This window comes from Stegastes partitus, unplaced genomic scaffold (genome assembly GCF_000690725.1).
Source record: "Stegastes partitus isolate 25-593 unplaced genomic scaffold, Stegastes_partitus-1.0.2 Scaffold890, whole genome shotgun sequence".
Classification (NCBI taxonomy): Eukaryota; Metazoa; Chordata; class Actinopteri; family Pomacentridae; genus Stegastes; species Stegastes partitus.
Window position 1 is genome coordinate 70,376 of NW_007578621.1, and position 27,889 is coordinate 98,264.

Below are 27,889 nucleotides of genomic sequence, written 5' to 3' on the forward strand. Positions count from 1 at the left end.
CACACACACACACACACACACACACACACACACACGCAGACATGACAAATACTGGGCTTCTACCATTATGAGCTCATTGAAAAACAGCTGCCATTTGCTCAAAGAGGTCAAATGAGGGGGAAAGCCTCGACTGCCTAACTGCCTGCCCGTCTCCTTATCTGACTCTATTCCTACAAATGCCTACACACTGTGTTGTGTCTCAGTTGTACTCCCCGTTTCTGTCTGCTAGGGAGAGAGTAATTCTACCTTAGTCCACCATCAGTCTCAGTTCTGTAGCTGTGCTCATTGCTCGGGTGGCAGAACAGGTTGCCCACTAGTTCCAAGGTACACATTTCGACCCCCAGCCAGAGGTGTCCTTGGAAGAGACGCTGAACCACAAGACGGCACCTTGCATGGCAGCTCTGCTCTGGGTATGTGGTCGAATGAGGAACACATTGCAAAATGCTTTCAGAACCTGGCTAAGGCTGACCGGAGCCAAAGGAGTGCAGAGCGTTTACCATCTATCTGATCACAGCCAAAAGTTCAACAGATTGTTACCAAGCCGACAGTTTTGTGAGATCATTAACCACTGACACGGAATGTAGATCCAGAAGCAAGTGCACCTGAAATGTTGACAACACTCATTGGACAGGAACATTCTGCAATGCAGGCATTGGACCATGTCAGAGATGAACCAGGTTTGTGGGCGTATACAGCGGACAGTCTGGTTAGTAGTTCTTATCCAGGTATAATTGGGCACATGGAGGCTTGTTTGAAACATTTCTGATCATCTGACTAACTTCTGACCCAGCTGCCTTTTTTTGCAGCTGCCATGCAAGGTGCTGCCTGCCATTGGGAGCAACTTGAGGTTCAGTGTTATACCCAAGGACACTGTGAGGGGTGGGGGATCTAAACCATGGTAACACTAGTAGTGAAGAACCCTCAATGACATGTCACCCAACTGCAGATCCACTCAGCTCTATGGAGCATTTTGTCATTCTTCTGCTTATTCTTTTGTTTTATTGCCAGTTTTTCTGACTTTGTGATGGGAATGCAAACGCAGCTCTCAACCAAGAACCGGACGGTTTGCAATAGTGGCCGGCTTGGGGATGTCAGAGTTGCGTCTCTGCTTTTTGTTGTAGATGATGTGGCTCTGTTGGCTTCATCAGACTCTGACCTTCAGTGTGCAGCAGAGTGTGAAGTGGCCGGGATGAGAGTAGAACCCTGGAGATAGGGTGAGGGTCTCAGAAACCTGGAGGGAGCTCGGAGTAGAGTTGCTGCTCCTCTGCGTCAAAAGGAGCTGGTGGAGGTGGTTCAGGCATCTAATTAGGACACCTCCTGGATATCTTCCATTGGAGGCATCAATCCAGAACTCTTTAGAGGGATTACACGTCTCAATGACCCAGGAAGGCCTTGGGATCCCCCAGGAGGAACTGGAACGTGTTACTGGGGAGACTGACGGCTGAAATGACCTGCTTAACCTGCTGCCTCCACCATCCGATCCCAGATAAGAAAAAGAAATGGATGCATGAATGAATGGATGAATGAAGTGTTGGTTTGTGACAAGTGGAAAACAATAGTACTGCAGGTTCAAGAAGCTCGATGACAACATCTTGGGAAACAATGAAGACGTAAAGTATATGTTTAACAAATCTTCAAATCTTCATCAAAAACTTAAATATTTCATTTTGTTTTCTCTTTCTCCTTCTTTATGAAACTTTTTGCTGAATTTGCTCCGTTTGTATATTGTCTGGGTGAGCACGTCTGGAACATCTCAACATATAAAAACGATGTTTTCTCTAATGTGGCTTGTGTGAATGTGTCTCTGTGCATGTTTCTTTGCATGCATTTCAGTTGGCCCAGCATCCTATCTGACTCAAGAACGGTCCTCCTCCCTTCCCTCTGGGAGAAACACACACACACACACACACACACACACACACACACACACGGAGGTGGACCCATCAAAAGGGAGGCTTTTCCCAGTGTGGTATGGTTAAATGATAGAGCATGAGCTCAGCGGCGGTTAGGCAGAGGAATGGAGGGCAAAGAGGAAAGTAGAGTCAGCTGCTTGGACATGAAGGCAGAGAGGGAGTGATCCTGAAGCCACGCCTAGAAGGCCGTGAGCAGAACAGGAGATGAACAGATACAGATGGAAAAAGAGTCTTCTGCCTTCACATTTGCCTTCTTTTGAACAAACATATGCTTCTATCATGTGAAAACCTCGTGACTGCCAGTTTTAATGCCAGAAGGTCGAGTTGTGTGTTTTGTGCAGACTGACAGTTCAGTATGTTTTGTAATTTCTGACCTTTCTGCACAGCTCTTGGTTGTGAATCTTTCATCCAGACGGAGGAAATGCGTTGTTTCAGGATGAATGCTGGGAGCCTGTGTGTGTTCTGAGGGGCAATGAAGAGTAAAAACATTCTGACACATCTGAAATCCCCTTTTACCGCTTTAATGCATATAAATAATTTGTTTTTTCATTCTGTCTCCTCCTCTTTTCATACCTAACTCCTTCCCTCCACTCTGTGTGAACTCAAGTCTGTGTTGATAGGAGACTTACGTATATGAAAACCCCCTCTAATGACCCACAGTGGGATCTGAGTGTTTAAGACAACACAGCGAGGGAGTCTTTGGTTTGTTGTTCCTGGCTATGATTCATAAAGCCTTTAGCATCACAAATGAACCGTGACTGGCTCCAGGTCCCTCAAAAAGATCTCACATTCTCACTGACATCATGTTGGACTAAAACTAGGGAAGATTAAGTTTACATGTGTAACTGGAAGTAAGATTAACACACAATCGTTCTATCAGTGAGATTAAAAAGGCAGACGTTTGGATTCACGGCTCCATGGTGAGTCATACTTTGATCTTCCACGAATCAACGGATTCAGAACTTTGCTGCCAACCTGACAGGTGCTACTGCTTTGTTTCTTCTTATCTCGTCTTTGAGCTTTGTTCTCAGATCAAAATTGCTTGAGCTCCATCATGATTATGTGTCACGGTGGCCTGAAGGGAACTTTCTTTCCTTCCTGGTGCAGATCTTTTGTCACTGACTGAGAGAAACTGTTTTCTTTTTTTTGTCCATACAAAACAGGATGTTGTCCTTCCCTTCAGCATCTCCTTAGAAAATATGATCCTGTCCATCAGCGTATCTCAGTATTACCCTTTGTTCACTTGGTGTTTTTCTGTTGTGCAAAATGGAATATTTTTCAACCCGAGGAAAGTTGGCCGGCTTTATTTAACTGACTTTATCTCTGCGTGAAAGACTGATGCGGAGGAGGAGGGCGAGATAGAGATGGGGCCGGACGGAAGATGAAATTAGAGAAGAGACGGAGGAGGGAGAGGAGGTGAGAGCAGAGGAAGTGACTGGGGATAAGATAGATGTCTGAAAAAAGAGAGCCAGAGAGGAGGAGGAGGAGGAGAGGAGGAGGAGAGGAGGAGGAGGGAGTCTGATATACTGATTGCGGACTGAAGGCAAGTCTGGCAAACATCCCAGCCTCTGACAAGGGGAGAAACCCAGGCTCAGTGTCGCTCTATTCTCTTTGCATAAACCGGTCACTGAGAAAGCTGCCAGGTTGAACTGTACCATAATATCTGACTTGGCTGGTAGTTATCTCATTTGCATCATCTGAAAAACGAGTCCAACACGGGTTTTGTGATGTTTCTAGGTCAGTGCTCTTCATATGATGTCCTGCTCCAACACTGTGTGCATGTACGCGCTGCTGGTAGCTTCAATTCAATGTTTCCTTAATGTACAGCAAAGCGTGTTTGACCAGCTGACTGCAGCAGCTATCACTTTCAGATGAGGCTACAGATAGCATCATGTCTGGGCTGCGGAAACAGTTTGTCTTTGTTTGTTTACAGAGGAGAGGATGAAGCCACAGAATGAGAGAGGAGACAGAGAGAGAGAAAGAGAAATCCAGAGCAAAGGGGAGGAGACGAGCAGATTAAAAGGGAGACAGAAGATAAAACGTGACAAATTAGGGCAGCATCTGTTCCGCTTTGATGTCAAAAATCTCTCAAAGGGGGAATTTGCTTTCTGCCTAGCAACGCCAGCACAAGACTAATGAAGTGTTTATCTTTAGTGGTAATGGCCAAGTCATGGAGGGATGGTGTGTCCTGGATGGAAGACACACACACACACCTACACACACACACACAGCTTGTGTAAACCCTTTAGGACTTGATCCTGCTGCTATCATGATGTACAGTCTATACTGGGTGTAACCTGCAGACCTACACAGACACTCATGGAAAACACAACAGTGTGCACACACTGGCAAACTGCGCTCACACTTACTGTACATGTGCATCCACACGGAGCATCTCTTTTTATAGAGACTGTAAAGCAGATAGAGAAATTACAGGTTTCAGCTCGGCTCCTTGTGACCAGGATGAAGCTGATTACAGACGAGAAGAGGGAGAGACAATGGATCAGAACCGGGTGGGGACGCAGCGGTCGAACGAAACGCCGTGAGGAAAAGTGTGAAAGCAAGAACAAGAAAAAGAGCGAGACAATGGAAATGTAAAGAAAAAAAAAAAGGAAAAGACGTGAGAGTGCAGACACAGAAGGTCTCAGAAGTCACAGCAGCTCCTCTGTGGCTGTTGGGCTGACTCTAAGTGTGCAGCGTAGGTTGGCAGTGGCAGCAGTTTCCATCAAATGTGAGCCGGAAATCGGTGAGGATCATCGTTATTTAGGACCAAAAAGCTCATCTTTATTAGCTTAAAATATCGTCTGCAGTTGCGTCACCCAGATTAACCGATGTTATGGTGGAATTATGATCGAATCAAAAGTGTTTGCTAAAAGTGGATGAGCTGAAAAGCTTTTGTGTAAAAAAGAAAAGAAAAAAAAGGATGTGAGAAACCATGTGAGCCAGCCTGGGAATCTGGCCTGGAAAAGACGGGATGCTAGAGAGGGAGACAAATACCAGCGAGCATTATATAATTAATAGCTGTTACGGCATGCATCTGTCTAGTCTGTCTTAGTGTCTGCTCCGTGTTTCACTACTGTAAGTCATGAATGATGAGCTGATCAGATCATCTCTGTGTGTTAACAGTACATCAGTGTTCTGTGTTAGTAACAGCAGAAAGCTTATCCAGTTGCTTTCTATTGTTTTTACAGTATCTCTGTGAGGGAGAAGGAACCACAGAGAGGATCTCTGGAGCGTTTTTATAACAGCCGCTATTGTGTTTTGCAGTCTATTTCAAGGCTGTACAATTACAGATTTAGGGGAAATAATGTTTTGTTAAACCCCTATATTTAGCCCTTGCTTGTGACATAAAAGAAAGTTATTCATCTCTGGACTGTGCAAGTAACCGGCTCCTCGGTGTGTGTGGTTTTCTTTTTATTGGTAAAATAATTCTGATAAACCAAAGCAGAGCCACGGGTTTGTTTTCAGTGAGCGTCGGTTTACTCTGGACGTGTGTTGTTTCAGAAAACAAGACTTTAATGTTGCAACGGCTGAGACGCACACACACACACACACACACACACACACACACACCAGAGCAGCAGACCATGTCCTTCTATGGTCGGGGAAAAGGTCCCAGAGTCTCAAGAATGTAAAAAAAAAGAAAAAAAAAAAGAAGGTGAATCATTGTGTTTTTTCTCCCCCAGACATATAATCAGCAGGATTTTATATTTTTTGTTGTATCCGGCCTTGTGTTGATCGTTAAACTGCCCAAATGGTGAAATATAGTCCACACAAATACAAAGAAGCTGTACTCATCCATTAGTCAGGTCATCCAACTGTCTAGAAGCTGTTTTAATTCCTACAGTGAGGTAATGTGAATGAAATCATAATACGCCGTGACGAATCGAAAAAAACAGTGTTCGCTCGCTGCACTACTGATTTAATTTAGAGAATAAGTGGCTTTAATTAGAATCAGTGAGTGGGGTATGGGTGGTTGTCGTTTGCAGATTCTTTCCTACATTTTCCTCTTATCTCATCCACCCCAGTGTATCAGTCACAGATGACAGAGAAGCTACCAATTAGTGCTTTCATTTCATTTGTTAGTGCGCGGGTCACACATGTAGTTGGAAATGTGTGTGACATCTGTATTTCAAAAGGCTGTATGACTCAAAGCGAGCCAGATCACAGAGAAAGTAAAGCTGGGTGGATGCTACGTTAGAAGGAGTCAGTTCCTTTTGCTTCAGTGGGACTTTTGGGAGGCACTAATGTCTATAAAACGGTGCCAATATTCTTGACCTAAAATTATCTTTATATCTGAATTTACTGGACCTGACTCATAACGTAGCGTAGTTACAGACATAGATGGGTTTTAGGTGAACAGTAGCTCAGGGTTAGGGTTAGCACCACAGTTTGCCCTGCCACACTGCAAACACTGCTCAGAAAGGACTCAAGAAACACAACCAAGAGCTCAAGACGCTCCAAGCTCCCAATGTGATCAAGCAACCCACAAGACTCTGCTGCCCATGGCCTGGTGCCAAACACTCCACAACACCCTCAGAGGTCCTGCGTCCAAGACCTGAGAGGCCAAAGCTGCACACCATCAGACAGGTGGTTTAGAGGCTGTGGCTGATCGGTGTACGTGGACTGGTAGCTCCTTACAACCTTTAAGATGCTCTAGTGAAATTCAAGTTGTTTTTTAACCTTGGTTCCAAGTCTATTTGGTGTTTTTTTAAATGCTGGAAGACATGTCAAGATCAAAAAGACGGGTCAACACCACAGCGAAGCATTTCCACCTTGACCTTCACCGTCTTAAAATAATAATCATAATAATCTTAATAACAGTCTGTCATTAACCTAAGAAATCGATCCCGTTAACTTGCAGTAGGACTTTTGTTTCATTACTCTGCTGCTGAACTGGTTCCTGCCCTGAAAATGTATGAATGAACATATGTAGTGAGTTACCCCAACATTACAACTTACCGTTGTGCATCGTAGTTCTACAGGGTCTGAGCTGAGCTGCAGATGAGCTGCTGAGCTTTAGATGATGATGGATGAGTGGACACAGAGACGTCATATATCTGCTCATTCTAGAGGAAGGGACTGAACCAGTGACCATAGATGGACTTCAGTAAAACACTGTTAGAAACTGGAGTTTGACACAAGAACTAAAACGCCTGATGAACTTCAAGGAGCTGAGCACAGGTGAGTCCAGAATGGAGGAAGATTTTGCTCAGCTGTGTTGCGAAATACACTTTTACTGTAACCTCAAATGTTGAAAGGAGGTTAAAAAAAGAAAGAAAGAAAGAAAAGTTTTTAGAGCTTTTTCCATCTTTAATGCGTCTTTGATTAATTAAATTAGGTACAAATCTGAGAACAAAATGCCAGCAGGGAGTAAACAGCTAAACACAGACACAATAAAACATTTAAAAGCCAAAGTGGAAGCAGAACCTCTGGGTTCTTAAACATTATTTTCTTCAAAACAACAGGACATCATGTGGTGGACGGGTTCTAAACAGCAGAGATCACAGTAATGAGGTGGGAACGCCGACATCAGAGGAAGTAGCCTCACAGCCATGGTGGACACTAAACCTGAGGAAAACACTTCGCTTATAGGAAGGTCAGTGCATTAGTCAGTGGACTAGAGGCTACCTCAGACACAGATCAAGACTTTGACTCTTTACTGAGACTGACCAGCACCACTTCCTGGAGTTTCTGGGACGTTATCACAGACTGGATCATGGACTGAAGCCGGGTGGAGGAATTTTCTGCCCTTATTTTAATTTTTTCTTCTTCATACTTGTAGCTTTGACTCTTAACGGTAGCTGCTACAGCGGCTCAAACGTATTCGCTCACAACCGAGTCATCCATAATGTGGCCTTTATCATTTTCCTGTCTCTCTGCACCATAAATTATCAGACGGATTAATAAAGACCTTCAGGAAAGTAGGCCGCATGCCTTAAGTAAAACAGTTGCTCTTCTGTTCTGATGGCAGAGCAGATATTTGGAGGCAGGTCACTGCTCCACATCAAAAGACCTGACCTGGTGTATCTGTCCTGGTTCAGTGGACAGGTAGTCTGTCCTCATAACGCAGCCCCTCTAAAGAGATGAAAGGAGCCTCAGCCTTCTCCTGATCTCCTCTATTTACTATACATACACTTCCTAGGTTTAAATCCCCATCTTCAGCTGAGAGTTCACGATACAGGAGCTCAAGCTGTTGAATCCGCTTTAAACACAATGAAGAAGGAGCCTGTTCAGATATACATGCACACATCTCTGTACTTTCCATCCGTTTACTCTCTCATCTCATTTTTCTCTCCACTGTTGTCTTGTCATTCTTTCCTTTTCTCATTCTCACCAAAGCTTTCCTTACTCTTCATGATGTACCCAGATGTCTGCTAAAGAAACCCGGCACTCAGCAGTTTGACAGCCACGCTCACATTCATCTCAGAGTAAATTAACTGAAACCCAAACGCACTGAATGTTACATCAGCATGAAGACACATCACCTGTCTCCCTCGTCGCTCGCTCGCTCTCTGGTGCCCCTGTCAAAACATCTGATGTCTCTCCAATACTACTGCAGTGGCTGTGTGTGTGTGTGTGTGTGTGTGTGTGTGTGTGTGTGTCCGTATGCATCTCCCAGTCTGTTTCCATTCACTGGTTTCCACTCAGACCGAACTGACTCATGCAGGTTATGATGTAACACTCAAATACAGAAAGAGGAGGAAAGAAAATAGAGCTGCAGTTTCGCTTTATGCTCTAAAACCTCCTGAAGGTACAGAACCAGTACCGAACGATGGGGCAGTAAATAAACTCAGGCCTGTCTGTTCAACAGGATTAAAGGATCAGCTTGTCCACAAAATATAGTATTCCCTCTATGTTCTCACTGACCTCTGTTTTCCATGAAGACTGTAAAGGCGTCGGTCTCAAAGGTTTCCATCCAAATTAAATGAAGCTGTGAAAAAAAAAGACATTTACAGAGAATCAACAGAGACGCTGAAACATGTCTTTTCAGAAACAGTTTCACCAACATTTCTCCCAGAAGGCTGTTGTGGGAAAGTACCAGGACCATATGAAACTCACAATCATGATACATACATGTACAAAAAGGAAATATTTAGTTTTGTTTAGGAGCTTTTCTCATTTGTTCTGCACTTTGGGAACTTGCAGTTTAATCCAAACCAAAATTACAGGTATAAAACCTCCCCTAGACCACAGCCAGGGAGCTCTGGTGGTCTTGGTCCACATCAAAGCCAGCCGGGATTTTAAGAGCTTTATACAGGGAAAACATTTTTTACATAGTTCAGACTTTTAGATGATTTCAAAGAATGTACAAGCGCTGGTGAGCCATTGTGGGACCAACCTTCACCTAAAGTAGAAGTAGCAAAGGTAAAGGTTCAACAAAGTTGGAACAAGTCAACCAGGAAAAAAGTCACATCCATACCGGATCTTTCTCTGTATTTTCTGAGAGGATGACCAAAGATCTGAGAGAACAATGCCACATGGAGGTAAAGAAGCTGCAGAATGTGTTTGTGTAATGCCATTAGAAAAGTGAGGCTCTGTACAAGACGAACAACAAACTTCCTTCTTACAGCAGCCTGTACAGCATTCTGGCATCTACAGTGTGTCACAAAAGAGTACATGGAGGAGAGGAAGAGGTCCAGGTCCAGCTCTGGTGACCTCCAGGCCCAAGAGGGTGAAGGCAGTGCTAGAGAATAATGATGGCCACACAACATGTTGACACTTTGGGTCCAATTTGGACATTTTCACTGAGGGGTGTACTCACTTCTGCTGCCAGAGGTTTAGACATTAGTGGCTGTAGTGAGTTATTCTGAGGGGACAGTAGATGTACACTGTTATACAAGCTGTACACGGACTGCTTTACATGGCAGCAGTGTCACTTCAGTGTCCCATCCATCCATTCATCATCACCTTCATCCTCACTAGGGTGGTGGGGGGTGGAGTCTATCCCAGCAGGGTGAAGGCAGGTTCACCTGGACAGGTAACCAGTCTATCACAGGGCTACACTTAGAGACAGACAACCAAGCACACTCACATTCACACCTACGGACAATTTACAATCACCAATTAACCTCAGCATGTTTCTGGACTGTGGGAGGAAGCCGGAGAACCCGGAGAGAACCCACGCTGCACGGGGAGAACATGGAGACTCCACGCAGGAAGATCCCGGGTGTCCTCACCGGGACGCCAACCGGCGACCTTCTAGCTGTGAGGCCACGGTGCTAACCACTGATCCACCTGCAGCCCAGTGTTGTCCAATGAAAGGATATAATAACATATTTGCAGAAATGTGACATACTCTATCTATAAATCAATCAACATGAAGTCCTGACAGGGATCGTATTGGGTCCCTGTCCAGGGCTCAGTCCCACCACGTTCACTCCACAGTGTCATCAGGGGACACTCAGCCTCACAACATCCACCTTCAGCGGTGTATATTCTTATAATTTTGCCATTTTTTATGCATGAATCTGTAGACTTTATGCACTTTGGATAATCGTGCTTTTTAAATGACTGCTGCAGCGTATATAAAGACTTAAGACTTAGACTTTATTGTCCCCAGGGGGAAATTCTTTTCCACAAACCAGCCCTTGGCTTCCATCTCATAACATGACAATACAAACTACACAGAATCCCACATAAGGGTACACAGACAGAATAACTTATATGAGAATAAATTACAGCAACTTGTGAATATCCGGTGTTTCACATGGTTTCCCTTCATAATGTCACTGGGTTTCCCAAAAGCCCCCTTGTAGATCAAACTGAAGTTAAACTGTCGAGCTGGTACCACGGTTAAAGCAGAACATCAGTGCAACTCGAGGAAATTACATCAATCATAGCAGGTCTCTAAAAAAAGAAAGTCTACGGTAGTTTGTGCAAATGTCCAATCTGTCAAATCCAAGCATCGATGTGTGACCGTGTGTCGATGCCGGGGCTCATGGAACCCGGCTTCATGTCTGTGCAGCTACTTTAATAATGCAATGAATTTAGGTACCTGTTTGTTCTCCTTAGTGGCTGAGAGATGGAAAAATATGAGCTGAGAAAGGGAGATATTCCTCAGCCTTTGGCCCCACATTGAATATATACTGTAGTCATGATCCTGAGCTGTCCCAGGAGCATAAAAACACACATGCAAATCCTTCCTGCTCCATCCTGCACACAAACACACATGCAGGCTTCCCCAAACATTTCCATCTGTAGTTATATACCTCTAATTAGGACATGACTGTGTGTGACTCAGACGTTTGAGGGAAGTCATCATTTCCCAGCTCCCCTGGCTTTCCATGCTCTCTGTGCTCAGTAACTGGTTTTTATCGGTATTATAATGATTCAACCAAAAACATTTGGGCATTGTGCTGGTGGAGGTTTTCTTTGCTTTCTCTTACACGCTTTCTCTTCCCCCCCTTCCTCCATTTGGTCTGATTCACTGCCCCCACTTTCGTCGTCTCGCTTCCTGTTCTGCTCTCAAGTTATGACTCTGGAATTCCTCACCAGTGTTATGGGGTAACTATGGAAACCTCAGTCTCCCTTTGCATCGAACATAATACGTAAACCTTCGTATAGTTACGAGAGAAGAAGTCAGTACTTCCTACATCTGTGAAATCTATTTAATTGAAGAAGTCTTAAAGTTATCGTTATTTTGATTCCCTATAAGCAGAGGCAGTCCCTGTGATGTGTCTCTGTTATATATTATATCTGTTATATGAGAGATTCAGCCGTGGCCCCAGAAAGAAATACTGAAATCCATGCTTCATGTTGCAGGAGGAAAACGTCACTAATGCATTGTTCAGAACCCGGTATGCAAATGAAGATGTTAAGTATTTCCAGGTCAGACGGGGGACGGCAGGGTCAGACAGGTCACGGTCTCAGCTCATCCATCTTTGTTAAGTCGTCCAAAGACCACTGTGTGCATTCAACCACCGATGCGTGGTAACGTTTCCCAATCTGCCCAGTAGTTAACAAACCCAGTAAACTCTTTATTTATCTCTGCATGCAAAGGCAGGAAAAGCAAATTAAGGTCATCTAGAAAATATATTTTGTTATGTTGTGTAAACAGACAAGGAATCTGGGAACCCCATAAAACATACTGGAGATTAGTTTGTGTTCCCAGACTGGTGGCTAATCTGCATGCGTGGGTCAGACTTATGAAAACAAGCACTGCTGCTTTATATAGTGACTGCCTTCTGAGGAAGCCTTTTAACTCTTTTTTGTGCACATGAGGGAAGCGTTTTAGCAGTCTGCAGCTAAACCAGGAGCTAGAAGCAGGGCATCTATATGACTTAACTTAAAGTCACACTACATAATACGCTATTTAATAATACATTTAGCCATCTTCTTGACCACAGCGTATGAATGATTGAGAAACAGCTGCTTGTGAGTTCTGCAAACACATGACGCAGGTCTGATGAGATGTGACAAATGTGGTCTAATCCCAACTTACAAAACAGTTTGCGTCTTTGTTACAGAGAATTCCAACTGAAAACGTAGACTAAAGTCCTACTTGTGCAACGTATGACAGCTCACCTATTCATCAGTCAGTGAGGCTACAGTCGGACATAATTCACAGGAATATGTTGATCAGTTTAATGATGTTGTGCATGAATACCTACAACATCAGATGGTTGCTGCTTCCCTCGCTGGCTTTGTGAAAACTCTTAACTGCTGTTGAATTTGAGGAAACTTTTAAGCTCATGTTGATACGATGCATGTTGATGATCTGTGCAGTCTGTAAACCATTGGAGGGCTTCAAGGTGAATTCAGTTTAGAAACAAATCAATAGGTTTTATAAAGCCAGTAAATATCAAGCATCCTGAAAACAAGACATCAGCTACACACCACATTTATGTAAATAACTGAAAAACTCCAAACATGATATCAAACATACGCATGACTAGCTCGACTATTACTGTTCAGGGTTGATCGTATCTTGTGTGCGCAGCAAAATTATGTGGGTTTTTAAATTAACTTTCATCCATGACGTAATTTTTCACAGTTGCACCCAACTTTGTGAAAGCGTAAGTCTGAGAGCGGGTGCTTGAAGGAATATGCTTTATTGGTGCTGTTAGACACATCTGTCTGCAGGCTGTAACACACACACACACACACTGAGACCACCATACCCCCCTGGGACTCCTCCGACTTCCTCCCATGCAGCTGAGGCTCCCTGCGGGGGTCGACAGCCCGCTACATTATGGTCTGTCACCAGGAGATAAACCAAATGCTGCAGCGGTGACATCACCCGTCTGTTTGTTTGCTGGGCGGGGGTCCTGAAGGGAGAGAGAAAGAGGGAGCTCAGGAACGAATGAGGAGAGTGTTGAGAACGAAGAGACGGGTTCTGAAGCTGCAGCAGAACAGAATGAATGAAACACAGAACAACCCTGAATAAGCAAACTGGGCCGCGGTGCCTCCTCAGTTTGTTTAGCCCTCAGTAAGTTCACTGAATAACTAAACAGCCTGAGTTTGCACTTAGCGGCTGTTTGCTTTCTGAGCAGAGCTGCTTAGTCTGTGGATGAGCTTTTCAATTAAGTGCAGCTTACGTCTGTGTATTATTCTGTGTAGCTGACAGATACAGTGTGTCGGGACCAACTGGGCTACTCTGCTACTGGAATCTTTAAAAAGCCATTTTAGTCACAAAATACAGACGTTCAGATGTTCCTCTGATGGTCAGACAAAACTGACGGAGACATATTGTAGACACTGACTGGGCCACATGCAATCAGATGAATATTATGTGAGAACACTGTATGTTCCTAAAAAGCACAGCTACGCCTTAAACGAGTGTCAGAAGTCAGTGCTGACCTACTGAGCATATTAAAGGTAATACATGGGCAAGATCCTGATGTGATGATCAGCGTTGAGCCAGCTGCTTGGAAAGCGTACTGAGTTAACCCAGTTACTCCACATTCACTGAAGCTTTACTTCACTGAAGCTCCCACCAGTGAGCTAAGCTACACCAACATGGCAAAATCAGCTCACTGCATATGGAGCTACTTTTCTAAATTTGATTTGATTTGTACAGAAAATTGCATTCATCTGAACCTGGTGGCACAATGGCATGAGATGTCATGTTCATACAAAAGTGCTGCTGTCAGCGTTTGACCTTGTATATGTACCAATACAACATCATCGGAAGCTCCACGTGCATCTCGCTGCAGAAACACTGTTAATGCAGCTACTTGTAGTGATGCTAGCACTGGTGCTAATAAAGGCCTACAGTTCATAAAGCAGTGGTCTGATAAACAATGCTCATATGTCATTGGGATAATGCTATCAAAAGTAAAACTGAGACCGCCACAGTCTCATATGTTGAATGTGTACTGCCATCCAGCTCTAAAGGCCTTGAGACAGACCCACAGCTTCTCCAGTAGCAACCACAACATCTGTGTCTTCCTGAAGCTAGGGATGATTTAATCGTAAATAATTCTGGTGGCTTGCTATTGTCAACCGCTAACACTGTGTATTCCTGATGCCCTTAAGGTCTCGCTTGTTGACTAGACTGCGGCTTGTTGCACCTGGGTAGATCATGGCTTCCACATGGCAGTGGAGGTCTGTGCAGAGCTCGGTGTAGACATCCAGTTCATGAGATGACGCTGCGCAGGTTGCTCATACAGCAGGGACTGCCCGTGTGCTGCTGTATTTCCCATCAGTGGTCTTAATCCTGCTGAGCGGTTGTGCACACGGTTTTCTTTTTGACATTTTCATGGTGTTCAGACAACAAACAGAGGAGCTCTTCTTCTGATGCCTGGAGGGTCACCGGAGTGTCCTCGTGAATCATTTTTGCAGTGAATGAACAAAACTCTACGTGTATTATCATAGTGGTGAAAATAGGAAGCAATACGTAGACAATGGAGGCATTTACATGCAAAACGCTGACAGGGAGCAAAACTACAAACCACCAGATAGAAGCATAACTAAACTCCAGCAATGAGTCTCTCCAAAGACAAAAGACAGCAACTGTCCAAACAGCAACAGGTTCACGAGCACCAAGACTGCTGTTACTGACTGACTCCCACTTCTGCGCTTCTTTAACAGTATGATCCATGAATATGATTGCAGTTAGTTTGGTGAAATCTAAGCTGAAGAGGTGACTTCAGATTTCTAATGAACCGCCTCGATTTGTTTAGAAATTCATCAGAAATGCTTTTCATTTCCCTTCTGGGCAGCTCCAGCACAGACAGTGTGTTATGTGTTGGAGTAACATCCAAATCGCTGGTTTCGTTCTTTCCACTTGGTTGAAAAACAAAAGCCCAGAGCTCATTCCCATGACAATAACAGTGGAAGTGGTCATGAGGTGTCCATGACACATCTGGAAGTTTCCTGCCCACTCGTACTAATGGTCAGAGATGTGAATCAGTCATATCTGTGGTGGACTGCAGCAGTGCTGTGGAGGTGGTGGAGGCCATGTCGCTCTCACGCTCTCTTGGCTGTCATGCAGTTTTCCGGCACGTCTCCAATGCCTCCATGTGAGGTCACACAGCGGGGGCAGACTCTCCGGGGGGTGGCACCTACCGAAAAAAAGAATTAGCAACTTAACTTTGTCAGCTTAAAGCATAAGATTTTTACAGAAACACACTCGTCTGTGGGCGATGATGCGTGAAGAACTACTGGGCAGACGCATGCAGAAGCTACTGCAGCGGCGACTGAAGGACTGTAGGACAGAATCAACTCAACAAAGATTTGAGCTGCATTTCAAACCAGATCTGAACAGCTACAACCGGAGCAACTTGAACATATCCAGCACAGAAAAGTGTTGAGTCTGAGCTCCTAATCACTCCATCTCTCTTCAGACTGTGACCTCATCTCCCTGGAGGAGAGGGAAGGTCGGAGAAGGAGGAAAAAGAAAGGAAGGCGGGGGGAGGAGGAAACAGGAGATTTTAGGAATGATTAGAATTGGATTTTTTTTTTTTTCCTTTTGTATTTTTCCTTTTTTTTCCTTTTAAATATGAAGGAAAACCTTATTGTACAGAGTGCACATAATGCAGTCTGGTATGGCAGCAAGATCTGCAGATAAAAAGCATATCTGACTGCAGATCAGACCCAAAGACACAACCGTCATGAAGGAATAAAGCTGAATGCATGACTAACATCTCATCTGAAGGCTGCAGAGCTGGAGGTTGATCCCGTGCCTCCTACTACTCTCCTTCTCTCTGTTCTCCATTTTCTCCTTCTTCCAAATGGAAATTTAAAAGATGAATGATGAACAACATGTAACGACAGCCAAAAGCACAATTCTTTTCTCCACTGTGATGCATTAATTCTCCAACTGTTGGACAGATTAGCACAAAAATATGCAGACATTCATTCATCCCAGAGGATCAAGTCTAATAACTTTGGCGATCTTTTGCCTCTTCTTGTAGCACCAACCATGACCAATAGCGTAACGAGTGTTTGATGGATTCACGCCCCTCTCAGGAGGAATCGCGGCCCTGTCATTAGCTGATGGAGTCTTTTTATTGTGACCAATTATCTCCTAAAGACCTGTTATCCACCACATGATTGTTTTCCAGCTAAGCAGACAGAGGACTGTTGGAAATCATTAGAAACAACTGGGCGAAACCACAAGATCCTCAACTGCATTTGGAGGAGCCTTGGAGCGTGGTGCAGCAGTAGGAGCAGGCCGGCGGAGATGCTGACACGTTACAGTAATATGCGAGGAATGACCAGTTATTCGAGGCAAGGACGAAGAGGCACTTCAAGAATGAATGATGGGCCGTAAGACCAGACGCCACTTGGACATTTTCAGAAGGCCACAGTGAGAGAATTTGCAGAAGGAAAACGGAAAAAGCTGGATGAAGAAGTGCAGCAGCTGTACAGAGGCTTTGCAGCTGTGACCTCTTTCCTCACACTCGTCTTCCTTCTCAGAGCGATCGCTCTGGATGTGTTGTGTAATGCAATCGCTAAGTTACAGTATGATTTCCACACGTCAGCGCAAAACTTCACTTGCTCTGCCCAAATTTCTCAACTCTCCATTCACTTTCGTTATTTCCACACACTTTTCACCCAATCCTCTCCCACTGGTGGAAGTATTCAGAACTCCTGCAGCCATGAACCTGATCTGAAACCCTCCACAGGGATTTCCACACTTTATTTTAGTTTTCAGCGTTACTGTTCCCTCTTCTCGGTTTTGTTGCTGCACTCTCTCTGCCCTTTCATTTCTGTTCTCTTTTACTTTCAGCTAAATCGAGAAGTTCATGTAGACGTGTTGCACTGGGTCTTTACACTTTTTGTTGAGAAAACAGCTGTTTTTGTGTTCATGACAGTGTTTTCCTGTACCTCAGGGTGTTGTTGTCACTGTGAACAATGAACCCAAATTGCATAATGGAAATCTCTGCTGCAATTTCATCTTGATCATCCCGTGTCATTTGCTTTTAATGACCAATTACCGCTTAAAACCATACAGTTCAACCATAAGAATGTTTGTATATTTATATGCAAAGCCACATCTGGCAGTTAGCTTGCACAATAATTAGATAATGGCTCTAAACTGGGATTTCCAGCTTGGCCATCGCTCGTCTCAGCGCTGCAGTAGCAGTTTACAGATGGTAACCAGTTGAATGCGTTTAGTCTCGGTCACTCCAGTGAGGTGGTCTAAATGCTTTAAATTAAATTAGTTGCTTTATTTTGGAAAAAGCTACATTACCGTGTTTCCGACAGACTTAAGGCACTAAAAGAAGCCACCCCACAGTGGAAGTATTAAATCCTATGGTTAGCCTCAGTTCAGTGGATAACATAACTATCTAACTGCATAAGATTGATATGATTACTTCATTATTACAGCACAATGCCGTGACGCATGTTTTCCTCCAGTTGTTTGTTCCTCTGCTGTACAAACTTTTGCAGTTTTCTGTTGTCACAAGCTCCAAGTCCAAGTTCCTAACAGGAACAGAGCGTGGTCAGTGACCCGTGGATGATGTGAAATGCATTTAGGCTGTAAAATTGCTGCTGGCGGTAAATCAGGTGACCTCTTGACCTCTGCACCTTTCTGTGACATCGACATCCAACAAACATGCCCATATGGATGATGAGTGTCTTTAAGGGGGATAAACTAAAGAAAGAAACAAAGAAAGACCTCAGTGTGTGGTTTGCTATCACAGAAACATTAGTTGTATACGCAGACAGATTGTAGGTCTCTAACTGGAAACACATGTGGAGTTTCTCTTCTCAGAAGCGCCCGTTCCTCAGTTCTCCAGGAACAATGAATGAATGCCTGCATGTCAGTGGGGATAACCTGCATGCGCATCCTTCAAATAAACCTCAGCCCTTCATACTGACAGGAATAGAGCTGTTGAGTCGCCTCTTCATTTCTGTGTCTCTGCTTGTAAAGAAAATGCCTTGTACGGTCTGTGGCAGCCAACAGTTTTCCCATGCATGAGACAAAATACAACAGATGGAGGATCATGCTATGGTGTGTCATAACAAGTCCCCCTGTAGCTAAGCAATGTCTCCGGATGTGGAGCCAAAGCTCAATAAAAGACGACATGTGCCACAGTTTGAAGCCAAATAATGCCAAAGTAAAATCTCCTTAACGCCTCAAAGACGGGCCTATTCGCCAAACACATCCGGACACACATAACACGGTGGTTAGAGAGCCTTCACTCACATTTCACCAACACTTGATTGGCTTCATTTACCAGCTGACTGACGATTAATCAATTTTACTGCTGTAACAGTTGAGCTCATGACATTACAGAGGAAATAATCACACCCAAGAAGCTGTTTCTCATTTCTGGCCGGGCTGGATCCCTCAGTAAATTAGTTTAGAATGTGCACTGCACACACCAAGGGTCAATGTCAATCCCTGCAGTCGACTCCTCCTCTAACCCTCCACACTCATAGGTATCTGTTGATTTTATCATTAAAAGTCCATTTCATTTGCACGTGAAAGTTCTACAGTTCAGAAAACTGATTTCTGCTGAATGCTGCTGCAGTCATATGTTGGAGGAGTTTCTTTTCTTTCTGCTGAACCATGAACTCTGGTGGCATCCAGTCACTTTCCAGATTTCAGTGTTTGAACTGAATCAAACTGGTCTTCAGAACACACAGATTGACTTAAAAATCCTTTTCTAAAGATGGGAGTACACTTTAATGTACCTTTGGTTACACAATGTGCTTCTGCAGTCTGAAGGTGAAAAAAGCAAACTCAGAACCAGATGCTGAGTCCTGTTCCTGCTTTATACGACTTAAACTGGAAAAGAAAAAGATTTTAAAATGAGCCCAGTTAAATGCAACGTGCACAGAGAATGGAGAAGTTCCTCCATCTGAAGAAGGAGGACAGTCGGTGAGCTGGAGAGAGCAGGAGAGGAGACCAAGCTGACCTCTTGATCCTCACATTACAGAAGTTGGCTCCTACAGACGAATCATTTCAATAAAACGCCTGGACATATAAACACTTTCCAGACATTGAAACTTTAGGCTACTGGAGACTTTCCAGACACTGACGCCATGTGACCTAATTCCTGCAGATCACTACTCAGGCTGTGTAAAACCTATAGCCCAATACGCTGCACTGCATCAACGTCCTGTAGCAGAGCTGCTCCAGATGAACATTTACTGGGTGGAAAGCACCACCGACCAACCACATCACAGGGCAGCTGGACGGGCAGGTTTGTGATGGCAACTTTTTAGGTTGAATTTGAGCAAAATGAAGTGTGACAGGCTTCACTGTAACAGTCCCATCAATCATTTCCACACTGTAGTCCACATGTAGAGAAGCGGCCAGCAGGACGGGAAGGAGGTGGATCTACACAGCAGTGGAGTGTCTTCAGGATCCTAAACCTCAGACATTTATTAGATGTGCTGGGCTGCAGGTATTAAAAAAAAAAAAAGTTGGTTCACCTCACTGGTGAAGGTTGCATGGAGATTAAAAATAAAACTACAGCAGGCATGATCTTTGTTTCGGAAAAGTTTGTGCGCGTCACGCACACGCTGCGTGGGTAGTCGGTCCTCACTGTGGGACCTCCCCTCCTCCGCCTGAAACTAAGCCATGCCCAGATAAATCACTCCCAGCAGCACAGTGTGGTAACCTGCACTCCGGGGCCGCACACTGCTCAGACGCGCACTGAAGGAGGAGGTCGGAGCGCGGCGTACAAACACAGGCTTTGCACCGGAACCGACGTCTCTCCGCTTAAATTCTAAACAGTAACTCGCACGGGGAGCACCTGTAACCACGTCCTGCAAGCAACCGAGCGCCTCGTTTTGAACACCATGTCCGGCAGCACCGTGGCCAGGGTGCTGGTCGCTCTGTGCATCGGCAGCGCGGTGAACTGCATGCCCAAAGACGCGCACAGGAACCGGCGGCAGGCGCAGCAGCATCACGTCTCCTCAGTGTCTCAGGGTAAGCTGCTTCCAGTCAGGTTCCTGCGGGAATCATTTGATGCTGCAGGGGGCCAACACAGATACTTTGGGGGGACTTGAGAGATACTGTTGTCTGTTTTTCCATCTTTTAAATCACTTGATGACTGTTCAGTGTCCATTCAATACTTTAAGTGATGCTTTGTGCGTTTTAATTGCAAAAAAACAAACTTCTATCAGTCATTTCCAGTCTTTTGGTCCCTGGATCAACCACACCAACTTCCCTGTCCCTTCTCTGCTTCATCCGCACAAAGGATCCAAGTTCACAGAGAGGAAAGACTGTTGAGGTCTATTTGAGGGTTAGAACAAAAAGTAGAGGAGTAAGAGAGATGCTCATGAGATGTGAAGTCATGAGATGTGAACAAAGCAGCGCCTGGTGTGGTGGGAGAGAGAGGAGAGGAAAAGTGGAAAGCTATTCTTCTCCACTCTGTGCAAATGATTTATCACTCAGCATCAGGGCCCTTTGAAGTCAGCTTAACACATCCAGAGTCGATTTCACAGACATGGGAGAAGTCGAGTCCTTCAATGGGATGTTTATTCCCAGTTTAGGTTTTGCTTATTTAGACAGAAAAAAGGCTTTTGTTTTGTTGTTTATCCACTGATCTACCAGTCTATGTGTTGAGTAGCTGTGGTTTAGGGCTCGACGGTTTTTCCACGGCCTGTGTTTGTCTTTCCAATATGAAAAACCTGCTGCTGCTCTAAACCACGTTCCATCAGCTGTGCTTTGTTCCCCTCTCTCTCTCGCTCAGATGGTTGCATAGAGAACGGCAACTTCTACGGCGTTAATGACCAATGGGAGCGGCCGTTTCTGGGCAGCACCCTGATCTGTACTTGCCATGGAGTAGCTGGGATCAAGTGTAAAAGCAAACCTGAAGGTTAGTTTGTTGGACCTCTTTTGCATCACAACTTGTCCACAGATTAAGAAAAAACAAAAAACACAAATTTTCCTTTTTCTCTTGCTTATGCAGAAGAAAGATGCTATGATAAAATCAACCAGCAGTACTACGCTGTGGGAGACACCTACGAGAGACCCAAGGACGGCATGATCTGGGACTGTACCTGCATTGGATCAGGGAGGGGCAAGATCAGCTGCACTATTGCCAGTAAGTGCCTCCTCTACCAGAAACTGCCCCTTTCTAACCTCAGAGCACACATCCGAGCTCGTGTCTCTCTGTGTGCATCCTGGTGTGCCAGAGCGGTGGCAGTAAACTGGGTAATCTCTTTACTCTCCACCACTGATTAACAACCGGTGCCATGCAGCTGGGTGCACTTAGCTGGCTGGTTCGGTCATGGCAGAAATGTCTGAGTAGTTTCATTTCCTTTGCTTTCTTACCTTGTTAACGCACACGTGCCAGTGAACTTTTCTCTGACGTCATCTTTTTATTTCTCCATCCCAGATCGCTGCCATGAGGGCGGAGCTTCATATAAGATCGGTGACACCTGGAGGAGACCCCATGAAACAGGAGGCTACATGTTGGAGTGCGTCTGTCTGGGTAACGGCAAAGGAGAGTGGACCTGCAAACCTGTGGGTGAGTCACTCAGACAGATGATGACTGTTAGCTGGTTGGACAGCTGCTCACTGGGGTGCCAGAAGATTTGTGACGCTGGATTTCAGTTGTTGCACTATTGTATGCATGTTTTACAGTCAGTGCTAAACATTATTTTAGGTCAGATTAGTAAAAAAGAATACCTGTTTTTAGTTGATTAAGTAGTTCATATGTCTGCATCCTGCAGCCGAGCGTTGCTATGACAATTCCGCGGGAACGTCCTACGTTGTCGGGGAGACGTGGGAGAAGCCGTATCAGGGATGGATGGTTGTTGACTGCACCTGTTTGGGAGAGGGAAGTGGACGCATCACCTGCACCTCTAGAAGTAAGAAACCATTTATTTAACTCTTGGTATAAACCTGCCCTCTCCAGTTCTTCCACCAGTCTTGCCTGTGCCACTGTTCGTCATCTGTGTGACAGCTGAGAACTTTCAGAAATTCTCTTGCTTTCATTTATATTCAAGATTTCTCTGATCCTGTATCCTCCATGGACACAAATGCAGCAAATGTTACTCGTTTAAACTTGACAGGGTTGCACAAGTGAGACTCATATAAGCCAGAAAATTGAATGATTTGCTCATCAGACTCTGCTGTTTTGAGTCACATACGTCTCATATACGTCAGTTTTAATCCTCAGCGAACGGCATACATACACTGTCTAGTCTAACTGACAGGACGAATGGCAACGCGTGATTTGTTGGAGGTTTTTAACATGCCGTGGAGGAAATGTTTACCAGCTGTGTTGCTGATTTAAATCATTACTTGCATTCTTAATTACACCGGCTGATGCAACGGATAATCACGAACGTTCTCCTCCATTAGTTTGTTGTTTCATGCAAGACAGTCAGGGTGGCCCCGGAGGCTTTTTGAAGGAGGTCATTCATCAATAAATTCATCTGTGTGTTCAAGTTGTCAGCAAAATTGCGAGGCGCAAACATGGAAACAGCTTGTGGCCGCGAGGAATCCGTCCCCAAAGAGTCACTGCAGACTTTTGCACATTTTTTCTGCATGTAGAAGTTTTTACAGTTTTCATCAATTTAAATTCTTGCTCATTCCTTTTTTCTCCCAGATCGCTGTAACGACCAGGATACTCTGTCCTCCTACCGCATTGGAGATACCTGGACCAAGACAGACGCCCGAGGCCACCTGCTGCAGTGTCTGTGCACGGGCAACGGCCGAGGGGAGTGGAAGTGTGAACGCCATGCCTCACTTCACACCACTGGCCTGGGTGAGAACTGATAATAGCCCTGTCTCTTTTTCTTTTCCTCCCCCCTCCTCCTCTCTCACCCTCCGTGTGGAGAGAAGAATGTATACCAGAGACAGATGTTGCGAGGAGGGAGAGATAAGAAGTGCCAAGTGTCCAAGTGATGAAGTGAGAAAGATGTGTCCTGTAACTGGTGATCATGAGCTCATGACAGAAGAGAGACAGGAATGACACGATGGGAGCAGGGGGACGTAGAGGGAGACATGAATATGGGAAAGCTGCTGGGGGAAAAATGTGCTTGAAGTGGCTTGAAGTGATTACAGGGTGTGAGATGGAAACATATGCTGGCTGTGACTTAAGGACAGTAAAAAAAAAAAAAAAGCACCTTTTTATGATTTCATGGTGCGATACAGTTTAACTGGAGGGTCAGTGAACTTAGCACTTTGGGGCAAGCGTATAATAAAAGTCTCTTCTTGTGTTTCATCCAGCTCAAGCATCTGGTTTAAGTTAGATCATGTCCTACAGTGCAATACTGTCCATCTCTATTCCTTTGTTGAGCTGATATTATTGCAGTAGATCTGATCTGAGTTGTTGCATTTCAGGCACCGGCTCTCGTGTGATCACCAACATCCAGCCGGCGGTCTACCAACCGGCCACCGTGCCTGAGATCGCCCAGGAGGGACCCTGTCGGACAGACACAGGACTGTCGTACTTCATTGGCCAGCGCTGGATTAAGAACCAGGGAGCCAAGCAGATGATCTGTACCTGCCTTGGCAATGGAGTCAGCTGTGACCAGTGGGGTGAGAGATGTTCTGTTTACAGCGTACTTATGTGTACAGGAGCAATAAACGTGCAAAACAAAAGGTGGATGCTAAGAGATGCTGACCTGTCCTCATCCAGACGGACCAGCTCCAGTGTATGGCGGCAACTCCGGAGGCCTGCCCTGCGTGTTCCCCTTCGTCTACAAAGGAAAGACTTACCACTCCTGCACCTCCGACGGACGCAGCGACGGACAGCTCTGGTGTTCCACCTCCTCCGACTTCGAGACGGACCAGAAGTACTCTTTCTGTACAGAGAAGAATGGTGAGCAGATGTGTTGATATTATTGAAATTCTTGAATTGAATTGTTTGCTGTAACTAATTTGTTTTTCCCAAAGCTCTTGGCTGCATGTTAATACGCTCAGGATGCTGTTAGCTTGGTGTTGGGAGAGCTGGAGGGTGGACTGTATGACCAGAGCAGGAGTGGAAAGCCTTTTTCTAGAAGAACACTCCAGACCCTCATTTTATCATATGTAATGCTAGCTAATTACTCGGCTATAACATCAGGTGCATGTAAAGCACAGCTAGTCGACGCTGAGTTGAACCTCCCAGGACCTGTTTTTAACCTCAACACACTCGTTGCGTTGGCCTGTGAGGCTAGCATTAGCTCAGGCAGCTAAAGCACAGAGGATGTACTTTACTGTTCAGGGCTGTCATTGAGGTGTTGTTTTGTTTTGTTGTCAGAGGAGTGACAGGACTGAGTTATGACTAATATAAAACTAATATGAGCTAAATTAGCCTTTACTCCATATAGCACTGAGCTACATTTACTGACTAGCATGCTAATCCTTTTTTTTTGTCTAAAGCGACACACACGTCGGAGCCACAGTATATCCTACAAACTCGTCTTATTTAATATTTCTGCAAATATCACAAAACAAGAGTTGTATTGGGGTTTAATTTATGATTTGGTATTTCTTTGACAGTGATGGTGACAACACGAGGCGGTAATTCCAATGGCGCTCTGTGCCAGTTCCCCTTCGTCTACAACGGCCGAAACTACACCGACTGTACGGCGGACGGACGTAGGGACGGCATGAAGTGGTGTGGCACCACGACAGACTACGATACCGAGCATCGCTTTGGCTTCTGTCCCATGGCTGGTGAGTGCGTGTGATGGAGAGAAGACGGCCTTGAAGAGTTGGTGTTGTTTGAATTTGTGTGGCATTTAAAACAAATTTAAGCCACAAACTTTTATTGTTAGAAATGTTCTTCAGATGTCCATTTTCCGAGAAAACGAAAAACAAGGTGTTTCTTGTTTGGCAGATGATGGCCTTCCTCACAGGCTCTGCCAGCTGGCCAGCTGTGGATAAGCTCAGCCATATGCTGGCCAGTATAGTAACTAACATGATATGCGGCGCTGACTGCAGTGACCCTCCCGGTCTTAAATAACGTGTATTTACCCCAGATTGAAGCAAGCAGTTAACGCGTCCTTTGTGTTGAGGGCATTAAAATAGCACTATTTGATGGGCAGCCCTATTTAATTAGCATTAAGGCTATTATCAGAGCGCAGACCAAATCCTGTTAACGGTTCTTACACCTTATTTATCACACAGCCAAACTGAAGTCACCATCGCCTTGTAAGAAAAGCGTTGTTGTCTTATCTAGGTGTCAATTAGGTCTCCGTGGGTAACAAAAGAAGCCTGAGCCCGTGAAACAGCAGGAGGTCACTGACGCTGCACTCATGTCTGTGAAGCACTGATGAGAAAGCCATCACGCTGTAAAATGAAAAACACAAACCATGAAAGTCCAGAGAACTCGATCAGAGCTAAAACCCTGTTGACGTCTAACAGTCTTATTTAGAAACCACATCATTATGCCAGCTGTTTACAGCCAGTCAGCGTGCAGTCGCTGCCAAAGCCACTTAATGCAAACACAGCTGAGCATCGCTGAGGACGTCTGCAAAGGAGGATCCATGAAATCCCGTAGTATTCCAACCGTGTTTAACTCCAATCTGAAGTCGGTGGATTCGGTTCTGTCCAGATGTTCTGAGTTGACACATTTCCATGTAGACAGCTTATAGTATAGCAAACCTCAAGCTTTTTGTAGGGGACTAAAAAAATCCTACTTCCTGTAAATTCCCACCTCATCCCTGGGACCACCTTTTGGCCGACACCATGTGGTTAAATATACCCTGTCAAGGTTTAACTAAAAGAAGGCACTGTTTATGCACCGTCAGAGTGGTAAACTCAGTCCAGCAGGCATGGGGGCACAGGGGCTCTTTGATACTGACTTTAATGACTTTAGAGGGATTGTCAAAACAAACATGGCTGTTGAGATGTTAATGGTGATGTGTAAACAGGTCTGGAGCCCCTTCTCCTCCACCGTGGCTGTCCTCTTCAAAGCTTGTTCGACAGGCTAATCACTCCGTCTGCCTCATGGCCTCCAGCCGTGAGCCAACAATCAGGATTATGCAAAATACATCATTTAGATTATTAGATCCACGACTGAAATGTGAGAACTTTAAAAAAGAACTAAAAACACAACAGAAGTGAAGTTTTCCTTTCCACCATGAGATCCAACTAATTCTGTCATTTGGTGATGAATCGATGCAGCAGGAGGGAATCATTTCAGTTCCCACATCGGTATCTGCCAGAAACATTTTCCTAAAGCAAGGTTCAGCTGAGGCCAAATATATTCAGACTGCTGATAACCATTTGGAACAGATTCAGCATAAAGACCTTCCATATATGGAGAAAAGACTCATTTCAGAGACGTGAAAAGCAGCCAGCTGCCCTCCAGCTATAGGCAACCGGGGCAGGAAGGGTGTGTGCTCGCATACTTGGCTAATAAAACAGATTCTGATTCTGATTGTGAAAGCACATCCAACATGCATCCAAACATCTGATCTAATACTGTAATTACAAGACGACCACTGAGCACCAGTCACACAGGGTGAGAGAGGAATGTGCTGTGAAGCAGAAACCAGCGCTGTTTGAGATCAAAGTAACCCTCCACTCATCACTGACCTAGACCTGGCCCATCTCAGACCACTGCTAAGGTGCTGTATCATCCTATACTGTATCCTAAACATCTCCAGCCCCTTCTGATCCAGCTACACCCTTAAGATCCAGATGGTCTGGTTCAGTTTGTTTCTGGCATAGAAAAGCCCGTCTGAGCCCAAGACACAAATCATCTTCTTTTTTACATCCACAAAAATAGATGTGTCAGTCGGCATGAATACATAGAACTTCTCTCTGCTCCTCACCTGCTTTACATCAGGTATTTTACCTGCAGCTGATGTTTCTGCTCCTTGATGCCTTCTGGAAGCTGATGCAGGTCAGCACTCATAGCAGAGCTGAAAACCTTCATTAAATAAAGCCATGCGCTTTCTTTCCATCGCACACATAAAGGCAGGTCTCTGCTTGTTCCACCCACTGTGACAAACTTTCTATCACTGATAAAAACATGCTCACTCTTTTAATTAACTGGGAACATATGGTGGACACACACACAGCCATTCATACATACAGGAACACAGACAGCTGTTTCTAACTTTTAATCAGATTTCCTCTCCTATGGATGCAGGTGTTCTGTGATGCCTGTATCCTCCACACTCTTGTGTAATAATTGCAGGTTTAAGTCAGTGATCTCCTAGGGGTATCATTCAATATAATGTGTTTGTTGCTGCTTTTATCCCCATGCTGGCATGCTGCTTGTGTTGCTAAGTAAGCGTGTATGACGTAGTGGCCTGTCGATGCATGCCTGTGTGTCTCATTATTGTGTATGAACACTACAACAGTGTGCGTCCACACTTATCTAAAAGGACATATCTCGCTTTTCAACAGCTTTAAAACACAAAAAGGAGCAGAAATCATAAGTCTGAGTCGGCCTAGGTCCTGACATATGAGTAAATGATTTCTCTGTTGTGTTTTAGCTCATGAGGAAGTGTGCACGACCAGCGAGGGGGTGATGTACCGCGTAGGAGACCAGTGGGACAAACGGCACGACGTTCTGGGTCACATGATGCGCTGCACCTGCGTCGGCAATGGCAGAGGGGAATGGAGCTGTGTGGCTTACTCCCAGCTCAAAGGTGTGTGTCTGATTGAGCTG

General features: G+C 44.9%; 1 protein-coding gene across 1 annotated transcript in view; it reads left to right on the top strand.

Moving 5' to 3' along the window:
- The first annotated feature begins 19,927 nt into the window (after positions 1-19,927).
- Positions 19,928-27,889, top strand: part of fn1a (fibronectin 1a) — a 29,206-nt gene continuing 21,244 nt past the window's right edge. Inside the window, exons 1-10 of the mRNA XM_008293517.1 lie at positions 19,928-20,250; positions 21,017-21,142; positions 21,236-21,370; positions 21,665-21,796; positions 22,002-22,139; positions 22,883-23,041; positions 23,620-23,817; positions 23,918-24,100; positions 24,763-24,939; positions 27,714-27,869. Of these exons, the coding sequence (XP_008291739.1) occupies positions 20,121-20,250; positions 21,017-21,142; positions 21,236-21,370; positions 21,665-21,796; positions 22,002-22,139; positions 22,883-23,041; positions 23,620-23,817; positions 23,918-24,100; positions 24,763-24,939; positions 27,714-27,869 (1,534 nt within the window). The 5' untranslated portion in view covers positions 19,928-20,120. The remainder of the gene's footprint in view (positions 20,251-21,016; positions 21,143-21,235; positions 21,371-21,664; positions 21,797-22,001; positions 22,140-22,882; positions 23,042-23,619; positions 23,818-23,917; positions 24,101-24,762; positions 24,940-27,713; positions 27,870-27,889) is intronic.